General features: G+C 40.0%; 1 protein-coding gene across 1 annotated transcript; it reads left to right on the top strand.

The window, feature by feature from the left end:
• The first annotated feature begins 1,041 nt into the window (after positions 1–1,041).
• chrna7a (cholinergic receptor, nicotinic, alpha 7a (neuronal)) lies at positions 1,042–22,129 on the top strand. The gene is made up of 10 exons (XM_068724345.1): positions 1,042–1,242; positions 5,102–5,241; positions 5,691–5,735; positions 8,860–8,969; positions 12,000–12,079; positions 14,998–15,165; positions 15,263–15,457; positions 19,814–19,900; positions 20,158–20,267; positions 21,001–22,129. Exons 1-10 carry the CDS (start codon positions 1,188–1,190, stop codon positions 21,541–21,543), a joined length of 1,533 nt encoding a protein of 510 aa, XP_068580446.1. The 5' UTR covers positions 1,042–1,187; the 3' UTR covers positions 21,544–22,129.
• Positions 22,130–23,543: the final 1,414 nt, after the last annotated feature.

Genomic DNA, 23,543 nt, shown 5'->3' on the forward strand with positions numbered 1-23,543 from the left:
ATCTTCAGGTACAGCCTGTTGATGCAGATATCAGCGCATGCACGTACAGTGGAGGGTAAACATGTAAACACAGTACAGCAGCTGTTCAAGACACCTGAACTCTGAGTTTTCATAAAATGCATCAAATTAATGTACTTTTAGTCATTTAATTGTCAAAAAATACACATTTACTGATGTGTATATATGAGGTCCTTTGGGATCTTTAAGTAATTTACTTTTGTTTTTGTTTTTGCCGCGATGTTCTTATGTTATTGTTGATGCTTTATTGTGTCATAAAATGAATATTTCACATTATTACCCCAGAGTACTGTAAGCCTACCGCATGTCCCCAGAAGTCTTAATAGATATCACAATTTACACCAAACATAGACAAATTGAGAACTTTTTTTGACATTCTTTTTATTTAGTTATATTTTTATGCTCTTTGTATTCTGGGATTGGTTGTGTATCTGGCCGTACGGTGATACTGGTGCTACAGGGCTGGAATCACCCGGGGGGAATAGCTCCTTGCATAGTGCTGTTTATTGTTGATATAGATTGTTTCGTTATTTCTAAGAACTTTGGTCATAAAATGAGATCCAAGAGTTTGAACCACAAAACAGTCTGAGCTGCTATATTCAAAACACAGTTGTAATTCTGGTCAGTGACCAGCAGATGTCACCTTGTTTTGCAAAAAGTTCCTCTATTGTGGCTCAGTGTGGTGTTGTACAACTTGTTCAGCGTCACCTTTCAAACTATTTGAGCTCTTTTTGAAAAGAACGGACAACCAGAACATGCAGATTTATGGGTCCTTTAGTTCGTGACTTCTTGACAAAGCACGTCTTTGTTCCAACAGTAGTCATATGTGGAGATGAAATCGACATTTGTGAACGTTTTTAAACACACGCTGGTCTATGTAGAATATATAGGCCGACTGTCATCCTCTATCAATAGTCGCATTGGCAATCAGTGAGACAACTAGCCTACTGTTGGCAGAGTGTTGATGCCACAACAAATCTGATGGCTGTCCCGTCAGACATTCCCGTCAGATATTCATAAGTAGGAGGAGTTATTTAACACACACACACACACACACACACACACACACACACACACACACACACACGCACGCACACACAATATCACCATCCCCGCATCCCGTCAGGTTCAGACGAAACTCTCCGCTCGCGCTCCTCGCTCGGCTCAACATGGACTCACTGCATTGTCTGCTCTTTCTTGCAGTCACCGCCTTGACGGTGAAAGGTAGGCTGTCAGCGCGCGCTTTAATTGCTTTAATTAACTCCCGAACCCCTGGAGAATCTTTAATAGGAGGCGCGTTTGGGTGTTTACGTTTCATGTGTGTAATTAACCTGCTCCACACTGGACTGACTTGCAAGCCTTCCACATGGGATTGCATCGCCTACCTGTTGTGCCAAACACCGAGTTTTGGTCAAATTAACGTTATTTAATGCTAATTTGTAATCAATAGTCTACATAATTAGCTCATGTGATATGAGAATGTTGTGGAGGAGTTGTTCATTGTTTTCAGTGCTGGCCTGCCATTGTGAATTAAAGTAAAATTGGCATTAGTCTGTATCAGAGTAAACCACCCAACGTTTCCAGCAATGCAGAACGCTGAATGTGGGCTAACTGTATGAAAGTGAAGGACAAGACTTGCGCTTCCCTTTGATGTAACGGTGCAGCGATTGGCTTTGTGCTCGTGTGCATGGTTGCATTTGGTGGCAATGTGTTACAGTAGGCATATTTACAAAATGTACAAAATATGCCTACTGTACATACAGAGCTTTAAAGTTATCTTTGAAGCTCTTTATGTACAGTATAGGCATATTTTGTAAAGTAACAACGGACAAACAATCTCCCATTTGCAGCCTACAATGATGTCACTGCACTTTACATGCTCATACATTTGTGATATGGAGTCATAGTGCTGTGTGTATATGGGTTGGCGATACAACCTAAAATCTATATCACGGTGTTTTTGAGGGGGTTTGCGGTGTCTGTGTAATATCATGGTATTTCAAAAAGGGGTGCTCCACTGAAAAGATGGTTCTATTAATGTCCACTCTCTTTGCAATGTAAGGCAACATAACTTATGAAATAAAAAAATATTCTAAAAAGACGGATGAGTTTATTGGCTTCGAATGAAAAATTAGTAGTAGACTCACTTGTTTTGGGTGGAGGAGGCTGCCCAATTATGTAGACATACTGTGATTCATTCAGAGTAACAGCGTTGTTGTGAGTTAACTCTACTGCAACGTGGATCTCAGCTATAAAGAATATTGGGGGCAAAAAAGTAGTTTGTTTTTTTACATATTTACTGTTGTTTCACCTCTTTTTACCACAGCCAAAATGGAGATTACATTACACTTAAACTAATTTACATCTTTGAAGAAAACGAAAGCTGACATCATTTTTTTACATCTTAACCCACATGAAGAAAGAGTTATACGCAGTGCAGACGCTGTTTGAGCGGTACAGAACAAAACACGTGGCGGTCACCTGTAGGCAACCGTAAACGACAACCGTAAACAGTTTAAACAGTTTACAACCGTAAACTGTGTGGCAGTGACGTAGTTCATTGGGTGTTGTATCTCCCTTGTCCTTGTGTGTGTGCTAAAACTAAAATGTGTGATTATCACGGTAAAGACGGTGCAAAATCCACATTGTGGCCGCTCGTGAAACCGGTATACCGCTGAACTTCTTGCAGCTTTTAATGGTGCTGTGTGAGGTTTCTCATAATAAGCTCCAAGAGAGACTTGCAAGCTGTTTTTGTCGATAGAAATGTGGAAAATAACGTGGCATTGTTGTTTTCCTACACTGAGGCAAACTTTCTTGCCACTAAAGCTCCTCTGAATTTGAATTTGAGAGAGACGGAGAGAGATCGACACAAACAGGCCGAGAGACTGCTCGAAAACACAGGAAATATCACACTAAGTTCATCATTCAAAGACCTGCACTGTAATGGGTGGCTCAACAAAAGTTCCTTTATTAACACTTGAGTGACAGCGTTCTTGTTGTGGCTTTTGTACAGCTGCCCGTGCTCCGACTCAAAGGACACACAACATCACAAGCCGCCCCATGCAAATTTGGATTTAAAACAAAAATCAAAGTTACCCTGTAAGTGGTAATTAGTTCAAGAAAGCTTCGAGACATGCTGTGTCTCATCAATTTTCCTCAGATCTGCTCTGAATTTTGAATATTTTGATTGAGGCAGTTCATTTAATGGTAATCACTGACTCCGACTCTTCAGACTGCACTTTACAGGCACTAGTAGATTAAGGCTTCCCCTAAAGTGAAGTCTAAAGAGGCAGATGGAGATAAGTGGTGTTAGCGTGTGCTCATACATGCACGTCTAAATGTCTGAGCACACGTCTGGGATGCTTAAAGCCCTTGTCCGTCCCTCTGACATTATTAAGGCTGTTGAATTTGATTATGAGGCAGAAAGGCTTTGCTTCTCGTTTGCTTTGATGGCTCCCAGCTCATATTCAGCAACATTAGCAACATAACATGTTTGTTTTGTGGTCTGATAGCCAATAATGTACCAGGATGTTTTTCAGAAAAAGCGTACCACAATGACACACATTGTTGTCATCTTGCTGATCTTCGTGGTGAAATTTGATTATGGTGAGATTTGTAGGGTGGCAGATCTCCAGGGGATTGAGCCACGGACAAAGAGAAGCTTTCAGCCAATATTTCTGTCTTTTTCGTGAAAGAACTGGATGCGACAGAGAGCAGGGGAATGGGGAGATGCCGACAGACAACAAGATCCCCGCCAAATCATCGGGATAATGCGCTTCTCATAGGTTGTCTAGAATCATTGGGCTGTGGCCATTAGTGAAGTGAATAAATGCTGCCAAAAATGCTCTATAACTCAAGTGGGGAATACGAGAGTGTGTTAAAATGAGGGGCGGGTCTGATTTGACAGTGAGATGAATCCAGTCCAGGTATTGTATTTGGATCGTGTCTCGCCACCCTGGGCTTTGTTTGAATATTCAACTCTCACTTTGATTTAACAAAAAAAACAACCACTAATTGAAATGCTAAATTATTCTAGAGGTTTTAGAGGTTTCTTGAGTCACCTGGTGTACAGGGGAGCTGGAGTGACGGCGGGTACCTGCAGGATGAAGCAAGATTACAAATGGAAAGAGGTGTGATAATGAGCCAGGGATTCAGGCAGATACTGAATGACGTGAGAGTGTGGGGAAGGTAGCTTTGGGTCACTCTCATCCTTGAACTTAAATTAACCTCCAGATCATTTAAAGCCAATCTAGTGTTAGGGCTTTATTATTGGGCAACGTCGGTCAGTCTAAAGTTCTAAGAAGAAAGTAGGTCAACTCCCACACCGGACCACGCTGTGGTAGCGACTCATCAGTCATAATGTAGCCACGCCCTAAAGTATACCCTGCTTTATATTCTATTTTACTCTAAATGGGACCATAACTTACTAAATGAACATCATGCTGTATTGAAGAAGACTTGAAACTGGAGATTGAGACCATAAACTAATGTTTACAATGTTTACTGAGGGAATAAATCAAAAGAGAAGTAGAGTCATTTTCTCATAGACTTCTAAACAATCAGACTTTTTGCAGCAGATGTTGCATAATGCAAGTTTATGGCACTTCGGCATTGGACCTGGAGGTCGCCGCTTGATTGTCCCTCTGAGTATGTTAGCCTGCTGATGTTAACATTTAACATCAGACACGTTCAAACAAACAATAAACCCGTTCAGTACTGTGGCATAAATGCTACAAAGATCAGTCGATCACAAAAGGTTCAGTACTGTGACGCCCCTCTCTTTGGATTTTCTATTGGTCAAATTCACTTTTTGTCTCTTTTTTCCAAACAAATCCTTTTGCTCTTGCTTGAAAAAGAAATTCGTTATATAAACAGAAACTGAGCTGAAAGCAGTCTCTCATTTAGTTCAGCCTAAAGTAGAAAATGGATGAAATGGTTGTTTGTTGGCTGTTTAAATAGGAGTTTGCCAATGTAATTGAAGAATAATTGGCAATAGACGTGACTAACAGTGTCTGTCTTGCTCACATTTGGTCTGAAGGGACTATGAAAGTATTCACTGTCTAGGTTTGTCTGTATTCTGTAGTTTCTCTTCAAGGGCCAGACCAGCGCAGACTGTACAAGGACCTGATGTCTGGCTACAACCCGTTGGTGAGACCGGTCTCCAACGACTCTCAGACTCTCACTGTTAAATTCGGCCTTACCCTCATGCAGATCATGGATGTGGTATGTGACTAATGACTGTCATTGCTTAGCATGCATGTGCACAAGGCGGTGTTATGATAACTCAATATAAAGATTGTGACTGTCTTCTCACTTCACAGACAAAATCAATGGCAATATGTGTAAAGTCAAAAACTAGCCGTTATTTTCTGAATAAATTAGGGTTCCGGTTATATTTCATCCACAGCGGTACATTTCTGGATAATTAACACCTGGGTTTGGATGTCTTTGAGTCTTAATTTCAAAGTGTAATAGCCGAACAGTCACTGCTTAACATTCAATTATTTTTCTATTACCACAGCCTTGAGAAGTTTAGCTACTGTGGACATTTATGCTTTTTTTTTTTTTTATTCGCATGAGTCTTCCTTTATGAAACTTAAACTGAGAAAATACCTGTACAAAAATACCTGAACGATAATGTTACTAAATATCCCTTCATCATTTTATAACAGGATGAGAAGAACCAGGTTTTGACAACCAACATTTGGCTACAGCTGGTAAGACCTTTCCCTGTATAATGTATGTAAAGTCACAGAAAAGCTAAGCTTCACGACCATAGTCCCTGTTTTTCGGGGGTTATGTGCAGTACTTATTCTTGGCTTCAACAAAAAAAAAAAAAAATCCCAACAGAAATACACAAATTTGTTGTTTTTTACACTTCTATTTATGTAAGATATAGCATGTTATTACGTGAGCTTAAGAGCAGCTGGTAGGTTGATTTTAATTGTCAAACTGTACCTTAATCTTAAGCCTCTATCCTGGTATTTTTGATTTGTGCATCTAATCACAATAAATGTGTAGTTCTTATGCATCTACTCAAACCCAGTATTTCCCCTTTCACCTTCCACATGGGCAGGACACCCTTTCCTCCTCCATGCAGTGAGATGAAGTGTCTGAACATGTGTGTTTTATCGCAGCCTGTCCATTGTGTGACACGAGCTCCCCGCTGCTGCACCGTCAGCAAGCTGCATCGAGACGGTTTGGTGTGTTTTAAATCACCCTGAAGAATCACAGCAGCCTCCTCACTCAGTCTCTCACTCCACGCCATGCACAATCGACTTCGGCTCTCGAACGCAAGATAGCGCACACAGCATTCACACTATCTGCCATCTGTTAGCGCCGATCCAGCATATGTGTTGGCTTAGTCAACTTAGTTCGGACTCTGGGAAAGAAAGTTTGAATGTGCTAAAGATGTTCATCTATGAAAGTCACTTTGAGACTGTAAGATTACACACACACACTTAGTCATGCCAGAGGGTAGTTATTATACAAATACAGGCTGGTGTTGGGGTAAAAAATAATAAATACACTGACAATTGTAGCATTTAGAGCATAATGCCATAGCAAAGCAGCTTCCATTTTGTTTTTAAACATCAGTTTTTGTGCTTTGTCAAGGACAGCTGAGTGATAGTTTGGTTTTTTTAGGCCGTTTCACTTCTTTTTTTACTCATATTTGCTTGTTAAATATAGCTAGCCTGGTTACCTAAAGATCACCAATCAACACATGACATCTTTTTTGCTTGATCTGTACAGAAAAACGTACCAGGCTAGCTGTTTCCTCCCGTTCCCGGTATTTATAGGAAGCTAAGCTAACTGGTGGTTGACTGTATCTTTTACATTTATGAAATATTAAAGTGGTATTGATCTCATTTTTCATCAGGAAAGCAATGAAGCATATTTTGCCAAAATAGATGGAATGTAAAAGTAAAAGCCGATGGAAATATTGGAGTTAGTGATTGATATCAGTATTTCTGTTGAAAAGAGCAGCAAGTTGGTGAGGACAGCATGACTTTATTCTGAATCTACCATGTGAGCTACACAGGTGATCTCCCCTCCCTCCACGTGTTTGACTCAGCCTTTATTAGTGACTGACCTTTATAGTTCTTCATGCTGACCAAAGCCATTATTTGAATACCATGATTAACTAGAACATTTATTATAGATCTGAGTGTACATATTCTTATGAAAAAAAGCCATTTCATCAAGATGAAGAAGATATGATGTGTTAGCCAGATCAACCAGCTGTACCAGTTTGCTGGAAATCATCCCAAGTGGTCATGTGTACATGTCTGCTGTGAGCCGGGATGCTACATTACTAATTCCTACTCTGTCTCTGATTGGCTGGAACTTTGCGTTTGTTGGTTGGATTGGTTAGGTTCAGGCATGAGGAGTGAGATGGGTTAGGGTGAGAATATCAAGGATATCCAATCAGAGGCGGAGTATAGGCATGACTTTGCCATAATGGGGGGGGGGGGGGGGAGGGGGGGTGTTGTGGCCTTGATGGGTTTTGTGCTTGTTTTTCAAAGAGTCACATATAGTGAATGTTTTGATTTACTCAAATTGTGCAGTTTAAATAATATGGATTATCAGTTAAACATGTCAGTCACAGATGTGTTTTTACAAAATGGTTCTCTGTGATTTTGGATTCATTGTCTAGACTGAAATATCAACTAGTGTAGTGGATGTATTGCCATGTACAGACATTCATAGTTGCTTTAGGGGAAGAGAATCCTAATTACTTTGTTGATCCTCCGACTTTACCTCTAGCGCCACCAGCAGGTCAAATGTTTACACATATTTTATGAAATAGCTTCATGTCTGCATGGATTGGCACAAAAAATGGACAATGAGAAGATGTATCCTTCTAACTTTGGTTATCGCTAGAGCCAACAGCATGTTGACAGTTAGTTCAAAGTGATATTTCTCAAAAGCTTTTCCTCCAGTGCCATGATCAGGTAAAAGTTGTAAATTATCCAGTTCTTTATTTCATAACCAAAAACCTGGAAATCGAGTGGCATTGCCATCAACCCCTGCTGCTCTTTGTGCTTAATGCTAATTAGCGAACGTCAGCATGTTAACATGTTGCACTGAGAAGTGCCGGTCGACTCTTCTACAGTCATGTTTGATGACACAATATGTATATATAAAGCCTTTACTTACAACATATAAATTAAGGAAAGACACGACTGCTTATTCATGTTCTGTGTCCACTGTGACCTCTACGTCTTATAACACAAGCTTATCCAGTGCTGTATACCTCGTCCTGTTTAAATCGCAAAAAAAACAAAACAACACGTTGTTCCTTGGAAATCTAAAACTCACATTCCTCCCCAGCTGTCATGAAAAGCTGGCGCAGAGATTGAACTCAATTCTTGTAGCATGTCGCTGCATAATGTTACCCACAGCTGCTGTCACATTTATTTTTGCCCATTACAGAAACTGTTCCGCGTGTATACGGATGACCTATTGAAACAGCTGAATGTGTGTAACACAGGCTGCCTTGTTAGAAACTCTGCTGTCAATCATCCCAATGCGTGCTGATGAGCTGGTAGTCCATGTAGTGCCGGGCTGCAGCAAAGACTGAAGCTCTGCTCACAGTACGGCATAGATTATGACATTAAGAGGAATGTCATGATAGTCGTAAATAGAAACTTCATCATACAGGCTTTAACCCTGCAGCCCCCCCCCCCCCCCAATTATCTTGTATGTCCTATTTCTCTTTTATTGCTCTGGATCCTCTTGTGAATCTAAAATAGGCTCACCAAACTTACGGGTTTCAAGGATATGTTAAAGTTGTTTGTGTTAAATATGAAAAATACATCATATTTCTGCATCTCACAGTTCTGGGATGATGCTTACCTCCAGTGGGATCCATCAGATTATCCAGGTGTGATCAATGTGAGATTTCCTGAACGCCTCATTTGGAAGCCAGACATTCTGCTGTATAACAGGTAGGTATTGTAAGGACAGATCCACTGGGTGCTGCACTGTAATTGGATATGCATGGTGTCAGACTCAGCATGAATGCATTGTCTTCTGCACAATATGATGGGGGGGGGGTGTCAGAGGGTAGATGCATTTTTGGATTTTGTGCTCCAGAGTTGAAAAACGAGATTGCGACAATGTCACTGGTTGTGATACATTAGACACAGCAGAAAATATTTCTCTGAAACACAGGAATTATTTATTTTGGCTCTGAGGTGAAAATATTACATTACAGTCATTTTTTGTTGTTGTTGTTCAAATATGTTTGAATAAGAAATGAATTGGGCCTCATGCACGAACCACATCGCTACGAACATTCATTCATGAATGAGTTTTAAGAGAATTTGTGGCTTGAAAGGTGAGTTCTGGCCTCTAACGTTGTGTCTTTTTTTTGTTCCCCTAATTCTATCACCACTGACACCGTTAAATTGGTTTTCATCTGCTGGTTTCTGACATCAGGACTTCGAGCTCTGTGGTGTGAAAATCTTCTATTTGCTCTTAGTTCACATGTTTTGTGACTGAAACTCCAGAAATGGAGCAGAACAGGAAGCCTTAGATTTTGCAAATTATCAGTTACTACTCGTGAGCAGGTGGTATTCGTCAAGTTGAAACATTGATGGGTGTGTGCTGTTTAGAGGTTTTGCTAAATCTGATGGAACACTTGTACGATCAAACCTCAAGGTACAAAGTTAGACGCTCAGGATAAAGGAATGAAAAGGCTCTTGCATGAGACTACTTTCATATATTTAAAGGTCAAACTTCATTTTTGATAAAGATGAGCTTTCATATGATTTGTTCAACCAACATACAAGTTGCAGCAGACATCTGTTAGCCTCATTTCATTTTTAAACCCATTGTTTTCCTTTTAAAGAGGCGAGGCCAACTGCTTTATTTAACACCCGAGTGGAAAATTGCCTTGAGCAAACAGAACATAAAAGCCATTGGAATGAAATAAATAACTTCAGGTGGCAACAAGTCAGAATATGCTGAAATATTTAGGCTCCTGCTCTTGTTTCATGAGGCCTGCAAAGCAACAGACTTCATGTTGTCACAGGACTTATTCAGAACATTCTGCAGAGAGAGATCACACAAGCAGAAAATATAAGATAAATAAATCCCACTGTTGCACAAAACAAACCTAAACCTCATTCCTTTTGGAACAAAATAACTTTGTGTTTTACGTCTGGTACAAGTGTGATCAACGTGCAGGAAGTGAATATACTTATTGGCATGTTTAGGTTAATCACAACTTCACTGTGGGTAAGCTGGTTACAGTTCAAGGTTAGTGTTGCTCTGCAGTTTAAATGTATTCACTGCAGTCCAGACGAGAGCTTTGTAGCAACACATCATTAAGAAAAATGAATAAACTTGTAAAGAAAAGATGGGCGAAAGAACATTTTATTATATGTCCCTAATGGAAAATGCTGTACAGATCATCATTAATCAATCTTTGAAAGAATTATCTGAACAAATCACATCAGAGGCACTCTACTCTCCCATCGACTAATGATGGGGAAAAAGCATTGTACTTCATTTGTCATTGGCCCTCTGAGGAAAGCCTTGATTTGAGACTCTTTGAATTAGACTGCTGAAAGTTAATTCCACCCCCCCCCCCCTCTTTCAACTTCAGTTCAACCGTGACTCAACCTCTGGGGAGTTCATTTAGAGGGAGTGAATTGTGGGTAGCAGAGGAGAATGAGGGTAACTTCTGAATAACCATCTCCAAGGGAATTGGGGCATTGTGTGTGCTGTGTACCTGCTTTCTCTAACTCATTATAGTCCAGGTGATAAAATGATGTTCACTTGGAACTTTTGTACAGTTTGGGGCACTGAACATTTTCAGAAATGGAGCCATCACAGAAACGCCATTACACTCTCTGCTATAACCACCATTTTCTATTTTGCATCAAATCTCCTGTACCAAACATAATAACGCCCCTTATGTTTTGATGGTCATGGGTTACAATGACACTCTATATGACATCACAAACTGTTCAGGTGAATAGTTAATGGTGAATTCAGTCACGATGTGAGAAGGAAATTGCGGTATCTGAGAACCAAGGCTTAACTTCATAATATCATGCCTGTTGCATGCAAGTTCTGTAGAGTTTTAGAAGCTTAATCCTTTTGTTTATTAACCTTAACAAACAGACTGCTACTGTTGCAGCTGTTAACCCCCGTGAAATAATTCAGTCCGATAACACTTGGAAATTGTAGAAGAACTTTTCAGAGCATAGAATACTGATTCTTTTTTCAAAACTTTGAAACCCAATAGATTTGGTGATGTCTCCTCGGTTTGGAGGGAGAGACAGAGGAGAAGCCCTCCACAAAGGAAATGAGCTCATCATGAATGCCTTTGACAGAGCCATGAAAACAGGAAAACCCATTTAGCATCTGGACCTCAATCTCTGGGGCTCTGCTTACACTTTTTCTCTGGGCAACTTAACAGATGAGCCTTGTTTCCCAAGAGTAGTCCAACATGAAGGAGGGTTGACGGAGGGCAGGCCTGTTTTTCAGCGTTTCATGGGTCTGTCAAAGGCTCCAAAAAGCATTCCAGAGGAGGTCATTCCCGACGTGGGCCCCTTTGCAATTCTCCTTTACGATCGCTCCAGCAGCCAACTCAACATCAATCAAGCTCGGGTGGTTCAGATAGAAAACAAGAGCAGCATAGCAAGGAGGCAGGGCAACCATATGCGGGGAGGGAGTTAGGACAATTCTAATGACCTGTGACTGACAAGGGCTCATAAAAATAATAGAACATTAATTGGTTATTTTTTCAAGAGAAAAATCATTAACTTGTAATCGTTAATATGATATTGTTTTATCAGGTTCACTCGCTGTTTTTGGTTCCCCCAAATTTATGTTGCATCCTTATTATTAATTCTTGCAAAGGCTGTATCGCTGTATGAATTTGTTGAAATGTTTTCCCTTGAAGCTGTACTTTGGTTACAGATGACTCTGCAGTAAATACTGATGTAGCTCCATGTTGTCCACAGTGCTGATGAAAGATTTGATGCTACGTTCCACACCAACGTTTTGGTCAATTCTTCTGGCTCCTGTTCCTACATACCTCCAGGTAAGAGTCATAATCTCAGTCAGACCAAAATAGATGTTTATTCATAAGAAATGTTAGACGTTGAATTATTGCTCCCTTCCTCTGCTGTTTTATTTTTTTTTTACACATAAAAATATTTCAAAATAGTCACAGATGCTACTTGTTTTGGGAAACACCTGATGTTCACAGCTAAACTTAGAATAGCAGCAATGTAATGTCTTCTATATTTTATCAAATGAAGGACGAGCTACTTTTTACACAAACCACGTAACTAAACCTGATATTCTACCTGCAGAATGCACAAAGGAAGTACATTGGTGAAAATTATTTATAATGTGATGAAAACTTAATGAGGAGGTCTGGAGCACACGGTTATATTTAAAAAAAAAAGTGGTAAGAAATACAAGATCAAGTCCCTAATCAGTTGTGGTAACACTAGCATACTAGTACATAAAAATACTTCATAAGACAGTTATTTGCAGAATGATGGCAATGGGATGTCATTATCTTAAAGTCTTTAAATGTAATGTTGATCTTGATTGCCATGTTTCTATGATGTTTTATTAGATATATGTATATATTACATATATTGGCAGTATGTAAGCAAAGCCCCGTCGTTCTAATTATAATATCATCAAACCACAATAAATAGCTAACAGTCTTGTTATTCATAGTCATGTAAAAAAAAAAAAAGATTTAATTAATTTGCTCAAAAAAGGTTGAAATTTGTGCCAGAGGCTCAATTATCAAACAAACACAATCCTCCTCCTGATTTTATACAATTTATACTCGGCAGGCTCCTGTTATTGTGCTGTATAAACATTATGCTGTATATTCTTTTGGGGATTTCCACGAAGGATTAGTGAGGAAAAAAAGCATCTGCTGCTGTGTTTTCATGGATGACATCTTTAAATAAACTCCCTAAAGCTATAAAGCTATCAGTCTTGGCATAAATTCATCTAAAATGCTGGTTGATTATGTCAAAAAGTTGCTCTAATAACACTTAAATTCAGGTTGGTTTTTTGCTAAGGAAATAAGTTTCACATTTTAGGAACTATATGTTCTCTCTTGCTTGCCGAGACTTAGACTATCATGTCTTAGCTTAGCTTAGCTTAGCTTAGCATAAAAACGGAAAATAGGTGAAACAACTAGCTCTATCCAAAGGTATAAAAATACAGCTGATAGCCCCTCTAAAGGTCACCAATTAACAATTAACATTGGGGTTTTATTGGGGGCTACATGGCAAAATATGTCTTGGCTGGGAGCTCCACTTTAAACAAACAAGATAATGTTAATTAGTTAGCTTTAGAGGTGCTGGAAGGTGAATTTTGTAACCTTCTACACAGATCCAGACTCGCTGGTTTCCCCCTCGTTTCTAGTCTTTATGCTATGCTAAGCTAAACAAACCGACTTCTTCCTGTTTAACAGATAGACATAAGAGTGGTGTGCATCTTCTCATCTAACTCTTAGCTGGGGGAAGCCAATAAGAGTATTCCCCCAAATTGTCGAACAGTTATGTAATAATCTCTTTGTGTTTCCAAATGTTCTTATCCCAGTAATGTCAAACGCTCCAAACACGTGGATCCATCACTATCGCTCTCAGTGAAGCTTTGAGCAGCGATGCACTTTCCCTTCTGACCCACTGCTACCAGCCATCAACCCACACACACACACACACATGCATGAACAGCAACACATTGCACAGCTGGTGATTGCTGCTCTCCCTGGCAGGCTCTCCTACACCCCCCCACCCCCCCCCCCCCCCCACCCCCCCTCCTTTTTTTTTCTTTTCTTTTCTCTTACCACGAAAAGCGCTGGCCTGCCTTGCCTCAGCATCTTAATCAATATGGGCATAAATTGCTCCATCATTGAATTTCTTCTGGATTGATTGCCTCTCTCACAAGCAAATTGCCTCTCAACTTTATCCCAAATGAACCCTCATTGAATGCCATATTGGCCCAGAATACTCAGTCGCCGCTTGAGCACAAGCGACTCAACTGCGTTAAATGAGTAAAACTGTACGCAGATGTGACCTCGACCACCGTTCCGAATCATTTCCTCATAACTTGTCTTTGTCACTGAGGTTCATTGCAGTAAATGGCATTCATTCTTCATATTTTCTGCTCCCCAACTCTGTTCATTCCCTGCTGAGGTTTATCATCTTCATGGCACCACGAGAGAGGCGAGAGACCTTGTTTACTGCGGATGTCTCATATCTTTCATCAATGTGGATGGAAATTAGCTTGGTGTCCATCCTCTGAAGGATTGCCAGCCACTTTCTCCTCATTATCATATTGGATATTGGAGTAAAACCTCTCTTGCTGCCCCTCTATCTGTTGGGCGCTGTCATTTCTTTCTTCAATTTCCCTCTGCTTCCTATATTCCAGAGTAGTTGAAATTCTATCAGAGCTCTGAATAACACTCCATCCGTTTCTCTCTCTCTCTCTCTCTCTCTCTCTCTCTCTCTCTCTCCCTCCCCCTCTCTCTCTCTCTCTCTCTCTCTCTCTCTCTCTCTCTCTCTCTCTTCATCTTCAGGTGAAGTATGGTACATCTCAAAGCAAGTCTTTCTTCAATTCTATGTGGATCCTTTTGGGCCAAATTATGTTGCAGTATGTCGGCTGAACATGTGACAAAACATCTGTCTATTCGACTTTGGACTGTACTTTTGTCGTGACAAAACTATTTTTGACAATCTGATCTGTCTATGTTTGATTGCTCACCTGACACAACAATCGTCTGTGTCAATTCCACTTTAGACTATACCTCCGTCATCTTGTTTCACTCCCTGTCGTCATGATGTGTCGATGAGTTGAATAGACATAGTTAAAATGTTGGATTTCTGTTTTGTCATATCTTCAGCTGATGCCCATGTGAATTTTGGCACAAATGGAACCCCGTGCAATCCGTCCTTGGTCTTAACATGTTTCTCCCCAAAACAGGGATCTTCAAGAGCACCTGCCAAATCGATGTGCGCTGGTTCCCCTTTGATGTCCAGAGGTGTGAGCTGAAGTTTGGCTCCTGGACGTACGGGGGCTGGTCTCTGGACTTGAAGATGTTGGAGGCTGACATCACAGGCTACATCGCCAACGGAGAGTGGGATCTTGTCGGTGAGAGGATTGATATTAAAAATTCAATATGATGATTTCTCCGTAACTTTTCACCCCATTTCTGCCAGAGTACACTGTGTTTTGTTTCGTCTCACAGAGGTTATAGGACGGAAAAACGAGCGTTCCTACGAATGCTGCGAGGAGCCGTACCCTGACATTACCTTCACCTTGGTGATGAGGAGGCGGACCCTCTTCTACGGCCTCAACCTGCTCATCCCGTGTGTCCTGATCTCCACTCTGGCGCTGCTCGTCTTCCTCCTGCCTGCTGACTCTGGAGAAAAGATCTCACTGGGTTTGAAACGCACACATTGCTGAAATACTGGACATTTAAAGGGCCAGTTACACACTGGGAATTCCGGGGGAATCTATTCAGAAATTTAATATAATATTCAGAACTATGATTTCATTAGTGGATAATAACCTGAAATTAAGAATCATTGTGTTTTTGGTTAGCTTTGAATGAGCCCCTCTTATTTGCATATTTGAGACTGGCTCCTCTTCATAGAGTCCGCCATGTTGCACTGCCATGTTTCCACAGCAGCCCACAATGGACAAGCTAAACACTGGCTCTAGCGAGGGCCTTTCACATTTGTATGTCACTTGAATGCCATCATAGTTGTCCTACACGCTTGTGAAACTGCAGTAACGCGAGAAGCAGATTGAAAACCCATTGGGCTCTGCCAGATGCTGTTCCAGGGTTCCTGAAGAGGTGTTATTATGGTGAGGAGGCCTTTTTAGGGAGGCAAACACACGGCTCACATTACCTCAGTTTTGGAAAGAGAAAGGAGCAGAGGGGTATCCTGTTGGTTACAATCTACAAGCTCACCTCAAGACGCCACCTAATCCTACACACTGTCCATTTAAAATTTTGATTTAATAGCCTTTCCATTGATTATTGAGAGAACAGACAAACCCTAGACCCTGTAATGCAATCCAATGCAACTGTCTTATAGTAAAATAAATACAAACTTTGTGAGACTTACTGTCAAGGTGTTGATTCAACTTGGTGGTAAATTTCGCCGTCCTTTTTTTTGTCTCATTGGATTGCATTATAGTTCAAGGTTTGTCTCAATTATTTTTCCCTCTCTTTATAAAGTAGGGAAACAAATATCAAATATCTCCAGCAACGTTTGGATAAAGGAATTCAGAGGAACCATGGCTCATACCTCCAACAAGGCTTTACTGAATTTGTTATTTTCATTTGATCTGCAAGCGGATCCGGATCTGGATCTGCATCTAAAATACACACAGTGATAGACATCCCTGAATACATGCCAACACATTTGTTATTGAAGCACATGCACTAGTTAAGGGGAATATTCCGAATAGTCTATACGGTATTTTCTGTGCTGCATTCGTTTCTAATCATTGCAAGCCAAAGCAACGATGATTTGTTTCTGTTGGCCCACCTCTGGGTCCCTTGGCTGCAGCTGCGAGGGAGCAATGTTTCAAATTTGTAGTCCATTTGTAGTCCTCCATAAATTTTTTACAAGCCTTATAAGAGGATTTCAGTTTGACAGTCTTTCTGCACCTCTGAACCTGCAGTGCACATTTCGCTGAACTTTTCATCATTAAAGAACGTATAGGTCACACACATACCCATACAACACTATCCGCGGCTGCTATTGCATTGGTAACATCATGTGTAGGTGTTCAGCTTATTTGATATATCCGTCCGGCTCTGCTCTGAACACAGAGTTGATTAGATTCTGACACAACAAACGAGTTGATATGTTGCCACATGACTAGTCTGTGAGGTTAGTGAAGTGACAGATTTCCACTGAAATGCATTTATTTATTTCTGTTCAATCTTTAATGTCTCCATTTCTGGGGAGAAAAAAGTTTACTGGCTGCTTCGCTTCCGGTCATGTTACTGGAGTGTTTTTTAGGTCAAAGAATGCGGCTGAAAACTAAGAGATAACAATTAAATCAAATATTTTACAGCCCAAGTGGTTTCGACACGGAGCCAACCTTTCTATTAATCCCTAACTTTTCTCCATCTACACTTCATTTGTTTCCCAGCCCATTTGTCTGCTGGGTAATCAGTCATTCTGTGAAAAACAATGTTTTTCCATTAATCCACTTCCTCTGTGGCCTTGTGGCGTAATCTGATAATCAGCACTGAGTGACTGACTTAACTGTCAGTGGACCGAGAAAATTGTTTAATCTTATCTCAATTGTCACAGTTGACTTGAATGTTTGAGCCCATTTCATGCATAAATTACTTGGTATTGGTGGAGACAGTATCTGTGGGTTGGTGGTGGTATGGATGTGTGTGTGTGTGTGTGTGTGTGTGTGTGTGTGTGTGTGTGTGTGTGTGTGTACGATATGTGGGAGTGGGGGGGTTGATTTATGCAGTTTGTGCCTACTTCAAATCATTAGAGTCCTGCGTCACAGCTGGATTCCTTCATTAACCAAACAGTGCTTTAGAGCCAGATGTGTGTGCATTCCTTCTGATGTTTTGATAGCTCACAGACAGATAGAGGAAATAGGAATTGCTCATGCGACGTATAATAAGCTGTTGTGTAGATTTGAATGCTCCTAAAATGTGTTTGACAGGTTTTTTGTATACTGTAGTCCACAGCACAAAATAGGCCTATGCCATGAGCCTAGGTAAATTGTGTGTGCGTGTGTGTGTGTGTGTGTGTGTGTGTGTGTGTGTGTGTGTGTGTGTGTGTGTGTGCTCGTGTGCGTGCACACTAGCTCATATGACCACAGATCTACTGTATATGAAGTCAGTATATCAACCCCAGCCGCGCCTTGACATTATTACTTGAGAATGGTGAACATTCGTTTAGAAGTGTGTTTTCATGGCAGCATTTATTCCCAGATTTAATTTCAATAAAACTGGGCTGTCGTGGGCATTACGTTTGTAAATCTTTACTCTCAAAGTCCCCTAATTTTTGCATCTGCATTTTCAAATCGGTGTTGTGAAGGGTTGTTTATATTAGAAGGTTCATCAGCAGTGCTGTGTTCATTGTATTCATTCGTTTTAAAAGAGTTGGTTCATCTAAATCACAAAGCAAAAACATGTTTTCCCATGTGGTATCGAGCGATGTTTATAGTAAAGGTTTTATTTTCAGTCGTTTGGACATTTTCACCTTTGCCTGCATCACTGTTCAATGCAGGCGAATGGAATTAAGTTTGTGTTGCTCAAAGCATTTCAAAGTAACATAAAAAAGAAAATTATGTTTTCCTCTTTTGGTAGATAATAGTCCCTGATTATCCAGATTTGGATTATCCAGAATAACTGGATATTTCTGTTAAGATAAATTGCTTTTGAGTTATTCAGATGTTATTCCTAAATACAAGATCTCACCAATACAGCAAAACATCAATGCATTTAGTCTCATTTAGAACATTTGGGATTGGTGCAATTCAGTGTCTCGCAGCCAAAATGAGTATTACAACAACCAACACTTGACCAAATGATCCTGATTTTACCAATAAGCAACTTAGAAATAGGATCCTGGCAAAACCTTTTTCCTAACTCATAAACACAAGAGAGAAAACATTTAGATCAGACTTAGAAAATGGATCTCCGGAATGTTTTTTTCTCACTGGATTCCCGGGGCTTCAAATAATAATAATAATAAAAGAAACATACAGTGTTTTTCTACTTGTCTTTAGTTGTTTTTAGCCATGAACATAGGTTTCTTCCTTTTTAATTTGTATTTCTCTATGCACTCTAAACACAAGGTACATTTATTGGGTGTTAGCGAGTTACGTTCATTAAAACTCACCTGGAAGCAAATGTTTCTGGCAAAAATATTTTCACGTGTTCTTCATTCATGAACACATGAGAGAAAATTTTTTAGCTCAGACTGACAAAACGGATCACCAGATTTTTTTTTTTCCCCTCACTTGCATCTCAGGGCTTCTGTAAATATCATTCTCTTTAGAATACAGGACATTTATTCCACTTATAGTAATTTGAAGTGATTCACTCCTTGTTCCACAGGTATAAGAATATATAAGAAAGTGTAGAGGCAGCTGTTAAGTGTTTTTCAGTGGTGTCAAATGTATATCAGCATGCCTGCAGTTAATTAAAATGTGACTCTTAATCCTGCTGAGAAGTTCAGTCTTTTAGTGCGACAGTCAAAGAGCCAGTGGCTTAGTGATGTCAGCTCATTAGTGAAAACTCTGCTCACAGGTATTTCAAAGATACCTTTGTGTCTTTCTGTGCTTGTACCTTCTCAGGCGATGGAGCCAGTGACTGTGACACAGTATAAGCTCCAACAGTTCACACACAAATCTAATTTTTGGGGAATTCTCCTTCACATTTGACAACGGTGCAATGCTGCATTGTTTGAAACGAGGCTAAATTAGCATAAGAATACGACGCAGCAGAAATGCATTGGGATGTGGTGGAGGACTTTACTCAAACTAGGAGCGAAATGTTCAACAGAAAAACAGAAAAGATAAAACAATGAGTATTTATAATAAAACTCAGCGAAATAGCGCACTTACAATTTTGCATATTATTTCAAAATTATTTTAAGGATGGAAAAAGTGTGTTTGATTGCATTTATAGCACCCAACTTGTGCAGAGAATCTTGGGGCCCAGCCAACAGTGTAATTTCAACACTTTTCACTCCATTTAATAGTTTTGTTTTGAAGTGCTTATGAGATTCGGTGTCCTCCCCAGGCATTACCGTCCTGCTCTCCCTGACTGTCTTCATGCTGCTGGTTGCAGAGATTATGCCCGCCACATCGGACTCGGTGCCTTTAATAGGTAAGCGCCAGGCTAAAGTTAAAAGCAGTCGCTATGGGTGTCAACTACCATCAGTGTAAAGACACCGGTGCAAATGTGTGTGGTCGTTTTCCATTACGGGTTCTCTCACATCACACACCATATTTGAAGTAGTGAAATGAAAAAGTAGCATTTTGCATTTCTACGAGACACATAAAGTGAGAAACCTTTTACTTCCTCAGGTTTTCTTCTCGCAATAATATCTGTTTTATTGTTTCCATTCTTACTGTCTCCTCCAGCTCAGTACTTTGCCACCACCATGGTCATTGTTGGTCTCTCAGTAATTGCTACAGTTCTGGTTTTACAATATCACCACCATGACCCTGATGGAGGCAAGATGCCGAAGTGGGTGAGTGTCGTTTCATTTTACATCATTATTTGTGACTTATACTATATGATCCCATTAACACCACTTTAGCCATTTCCGTCTAGCCACACGTCAAACCTGGGGAGTACATAATGATTAACTGTCATTAGGCTGCTTTTTTATTTTTTATTAGGTTACAGTCCATCACTTACGGTGGTTCATTAAGAATGAGTTGCATTTGCTTGTGGTAGGCGGTTTGTCAAATGGGTATCTATAACAGGCAGAAATGTACTGAGAGGTCCTCAAGTGTTAAACAAGTTAGTTACAAATATTCACCAGGAGAACTCAGAGTCTGGCTAATGTGTTTCTATAAATATGTCTGGCACAATGAGGTCTCCTGATATAATATTATAATGAAAAGGTTAAGTGTCAAAGAATGATAAAACACAGAGCAGAGTACCTGCTATACCTTCTGTAGTGAAATGGTTGTACCTTTTTTTTAACTTTTTTTGACTGTTGAAGATTTGAAGGTGTTTATCGCAAGATCAATCAGAAACTGGTATTTTCTGGGGCCGCGATATAATCAGCTTTTCATTATGATTTGGGAAAAGGGAAATATTGAGTTGATTTGGATTCTGTGAAAGCAAAACTGAGAAAACTAATTAGACATAAAGGATGACGGATGAAGATATTCTCTGGTGGATGTAACCTACGTTCATTGATTTTAAGAGCCTTATTAAATTCTTCCATATTCTTTATTGTTTGACCCCCAAAGACCCGTGTGATCCTGCTGAACTGGTGCGCCTGGTTCCTGCGCATGAAGCGCCCAGGTGAGGAGCGTTTGCACTCGGCCTGTCACAACAAGGCCCCGCGGAACAGCATGACCAGCATGGAGCTCAGTGCCGGCGCCTCAGCCCCCCAATCCACCAACGGCAACATGCTTTATGTCGGCATCCGGGGCCTGGAGAGCATCCAGTACTCCACGACCGCCACCTCGCCTGACTCCGGGGTCCTCTGTGCACGGCTGGCTGGGCGAGGAGGCGAGGATGAGATGCTCCTCCCAGCAGCTCAGGGCTCCTCAGCGGGCGGCGTGGGACCAGAGCTGGCCAAGATCCTGGAGGAGGTGCGCTTTATTGCCAAGCGCTTCCGTGACCAAGACGCGGACAAGTCGGTGTGCAACGAGTGGAAATTTGCTGCGTCTGTTATCGACAGGCTTTGTCTCATGGCTTTCTCACTCTTCACTATCCTGTGCACCATTGGGATCCTCATGTCAGCGCCTAACTTTGTAGAGGCCATTTCCAAAGACTTCTCCACCTAAGGACTTTATCGGGAAACAAAAATATAAGCCTTTACCAATTTCTCCCACCATAGAGTAACCATTTGTAAAGTCATGTGGTGGTAATTTGGATACAGTTGAGGCTGCTATACAGAACTTGTATACCATCAGATATTTAACCATACAAAGTCAAATTGAGGACTTCAGGCAAATTGTATGTGAGGCATAAATACTTTAGTTTATACCTTACATGACGTTGGTGAAAATGACCAGTCTTTGCCTTTTATAGTAAACAGCCTAGCGGCATATTAAATGAAAACACCAACATGTTATCCTCTTGTACTGTTCTAAAATGACTAAGAAACACTGGTACTTCAAAGCATTGTTTACGTTGTGTCGTTGTGTGGATGCAAATGTGGTTTGTTGTGTGGTGTTGATTGTGTATTATTGTTCATTACAATGCAATGACAATTAACAATGCTTTCACTAAGATCTACTCCTTATACAAAAGATTACAGCTACAGTATCTTGTATTAAAATGTGTTTGTTGCATCACGTGAATACTCATTTATCCATCTATGTGATATTGTAAGTTACCTTTCTATGAATACAAATGATATTGTCAAAAGCATAACCATGTTTGTCTTAGTTATTGCTTCTTGCTATTTAAGTTATATATATATATAAATACAATATATATACAATGCTGCTCTACCAACTTTTTCTTATTTGGACTATAACCTTGACTATTGTACTGTAAAAATGAAACAGACAACAGAGACGGACTGATTTGACAGGCTGTTTTATGGATACTGTTTGACATCCAGCCAGATAAAGACAAAAACTACTCTGGGTAGTTAAAACACAAAAAGTACTCTAATGCAGCTCCTGTAGTATTATGTGGGGGAAGATGAGTCATCAAATTGCCTCCATCTAATTTAGCAAGACTGAATGAAAATTTTCACTGAGCAAGAAAGTTGTTCCAACCAGTTACAGAAAATATAGCCTTGATACATGAAATCCATATTGAAATGAATTTGAGCGCATATCACTTTCCCCATTCCATAAATAAATGGTTGCTGTCTTTAAAGTAGAGGGAATTCTATAATTGACACAAGAACATCTGCTGCTTTTTATTACTTGACCGTGTGTGTGTGTGTTTGTGTGTGTGTGTGTGTGTGTGTGTGTGTGTGTGTGTGTGTGTGTGTGTGTGTGTGTGTGTGTGTGCGCACACGTACACATACACACAAAGTACAAAAGTATTTGCAACAAAATACACTCAAAGTACCACAAGTAAAAATACTCATTATGCAGAATGACCCATTTCCGAATAACTAAGAATATATTATTGAATTAGAATTATTGATACATTAATGTGTGCATGACTTTAATGTTGCAGGTGGTAAATGTTGAGCTAATTTGAATTACTTTATGGACTACTAGATAGCTTAACCCATAATTATATATCATCATACATGAGTTGATTTATATTTTGTATTAACATAATGTGTATAATATTCTGAATCTGCAAAGTAAGTAAAGCGTCAAATACATGTAGTCAAGTAAAAAAAGTACAATATTTACCTCCAAAATGTAGTGGAGTAGAAGTACAAAGTGTCTGAAAATGGAAATACTCAAGAAAAGTAGAAGTCTAGCAAAGATGGGTTTTTTTTTACCTTAGACTGTATATAAGAAGGTTTTCACAATACATTTCGACTTCCTGTGTAGAAAATACCACCTGATTACAGAAGAAGTCATTAGGTACTCTAGCAAATAACGTTACAGTAAAGTCCTGTCTCAATGCGCCTGTATTTCATTGCATTACAAAACTGACACCTAGTGACTGAATTTAACAAGTACACCCAAATATACAGCGTTACTGATAACGTATACAGTTTCAAGACTGACAGAACTGGAGATAGAAATTATCTTTTTTGATTGTTTGTTTGTTGTAAAGCATAGACTTTCGTCAAATATGCTCTATAGCTATTTCTTAACTGTCTCATTATTAGTGGCTGTCTAACGGTTGTGGGTGGAACCTT

This window comes from Cebidichthys violaceus, unplaced genomic scaffold (genome assembly GCF_023349555.1).
Source record: "Cebidichthys violaceus isolate CVI_PGR_0920_01 unplaced genomic scaffold, fCebVio1.0.p SCAF_30, whole genome shotgun sequence".
Lineage (NCBI taxonomy): Eukaryota > Metazoa > Chordata > Actinopteri > Perciformes > Stichaeidae > Cebidichthys > Cebidichthys violaceus.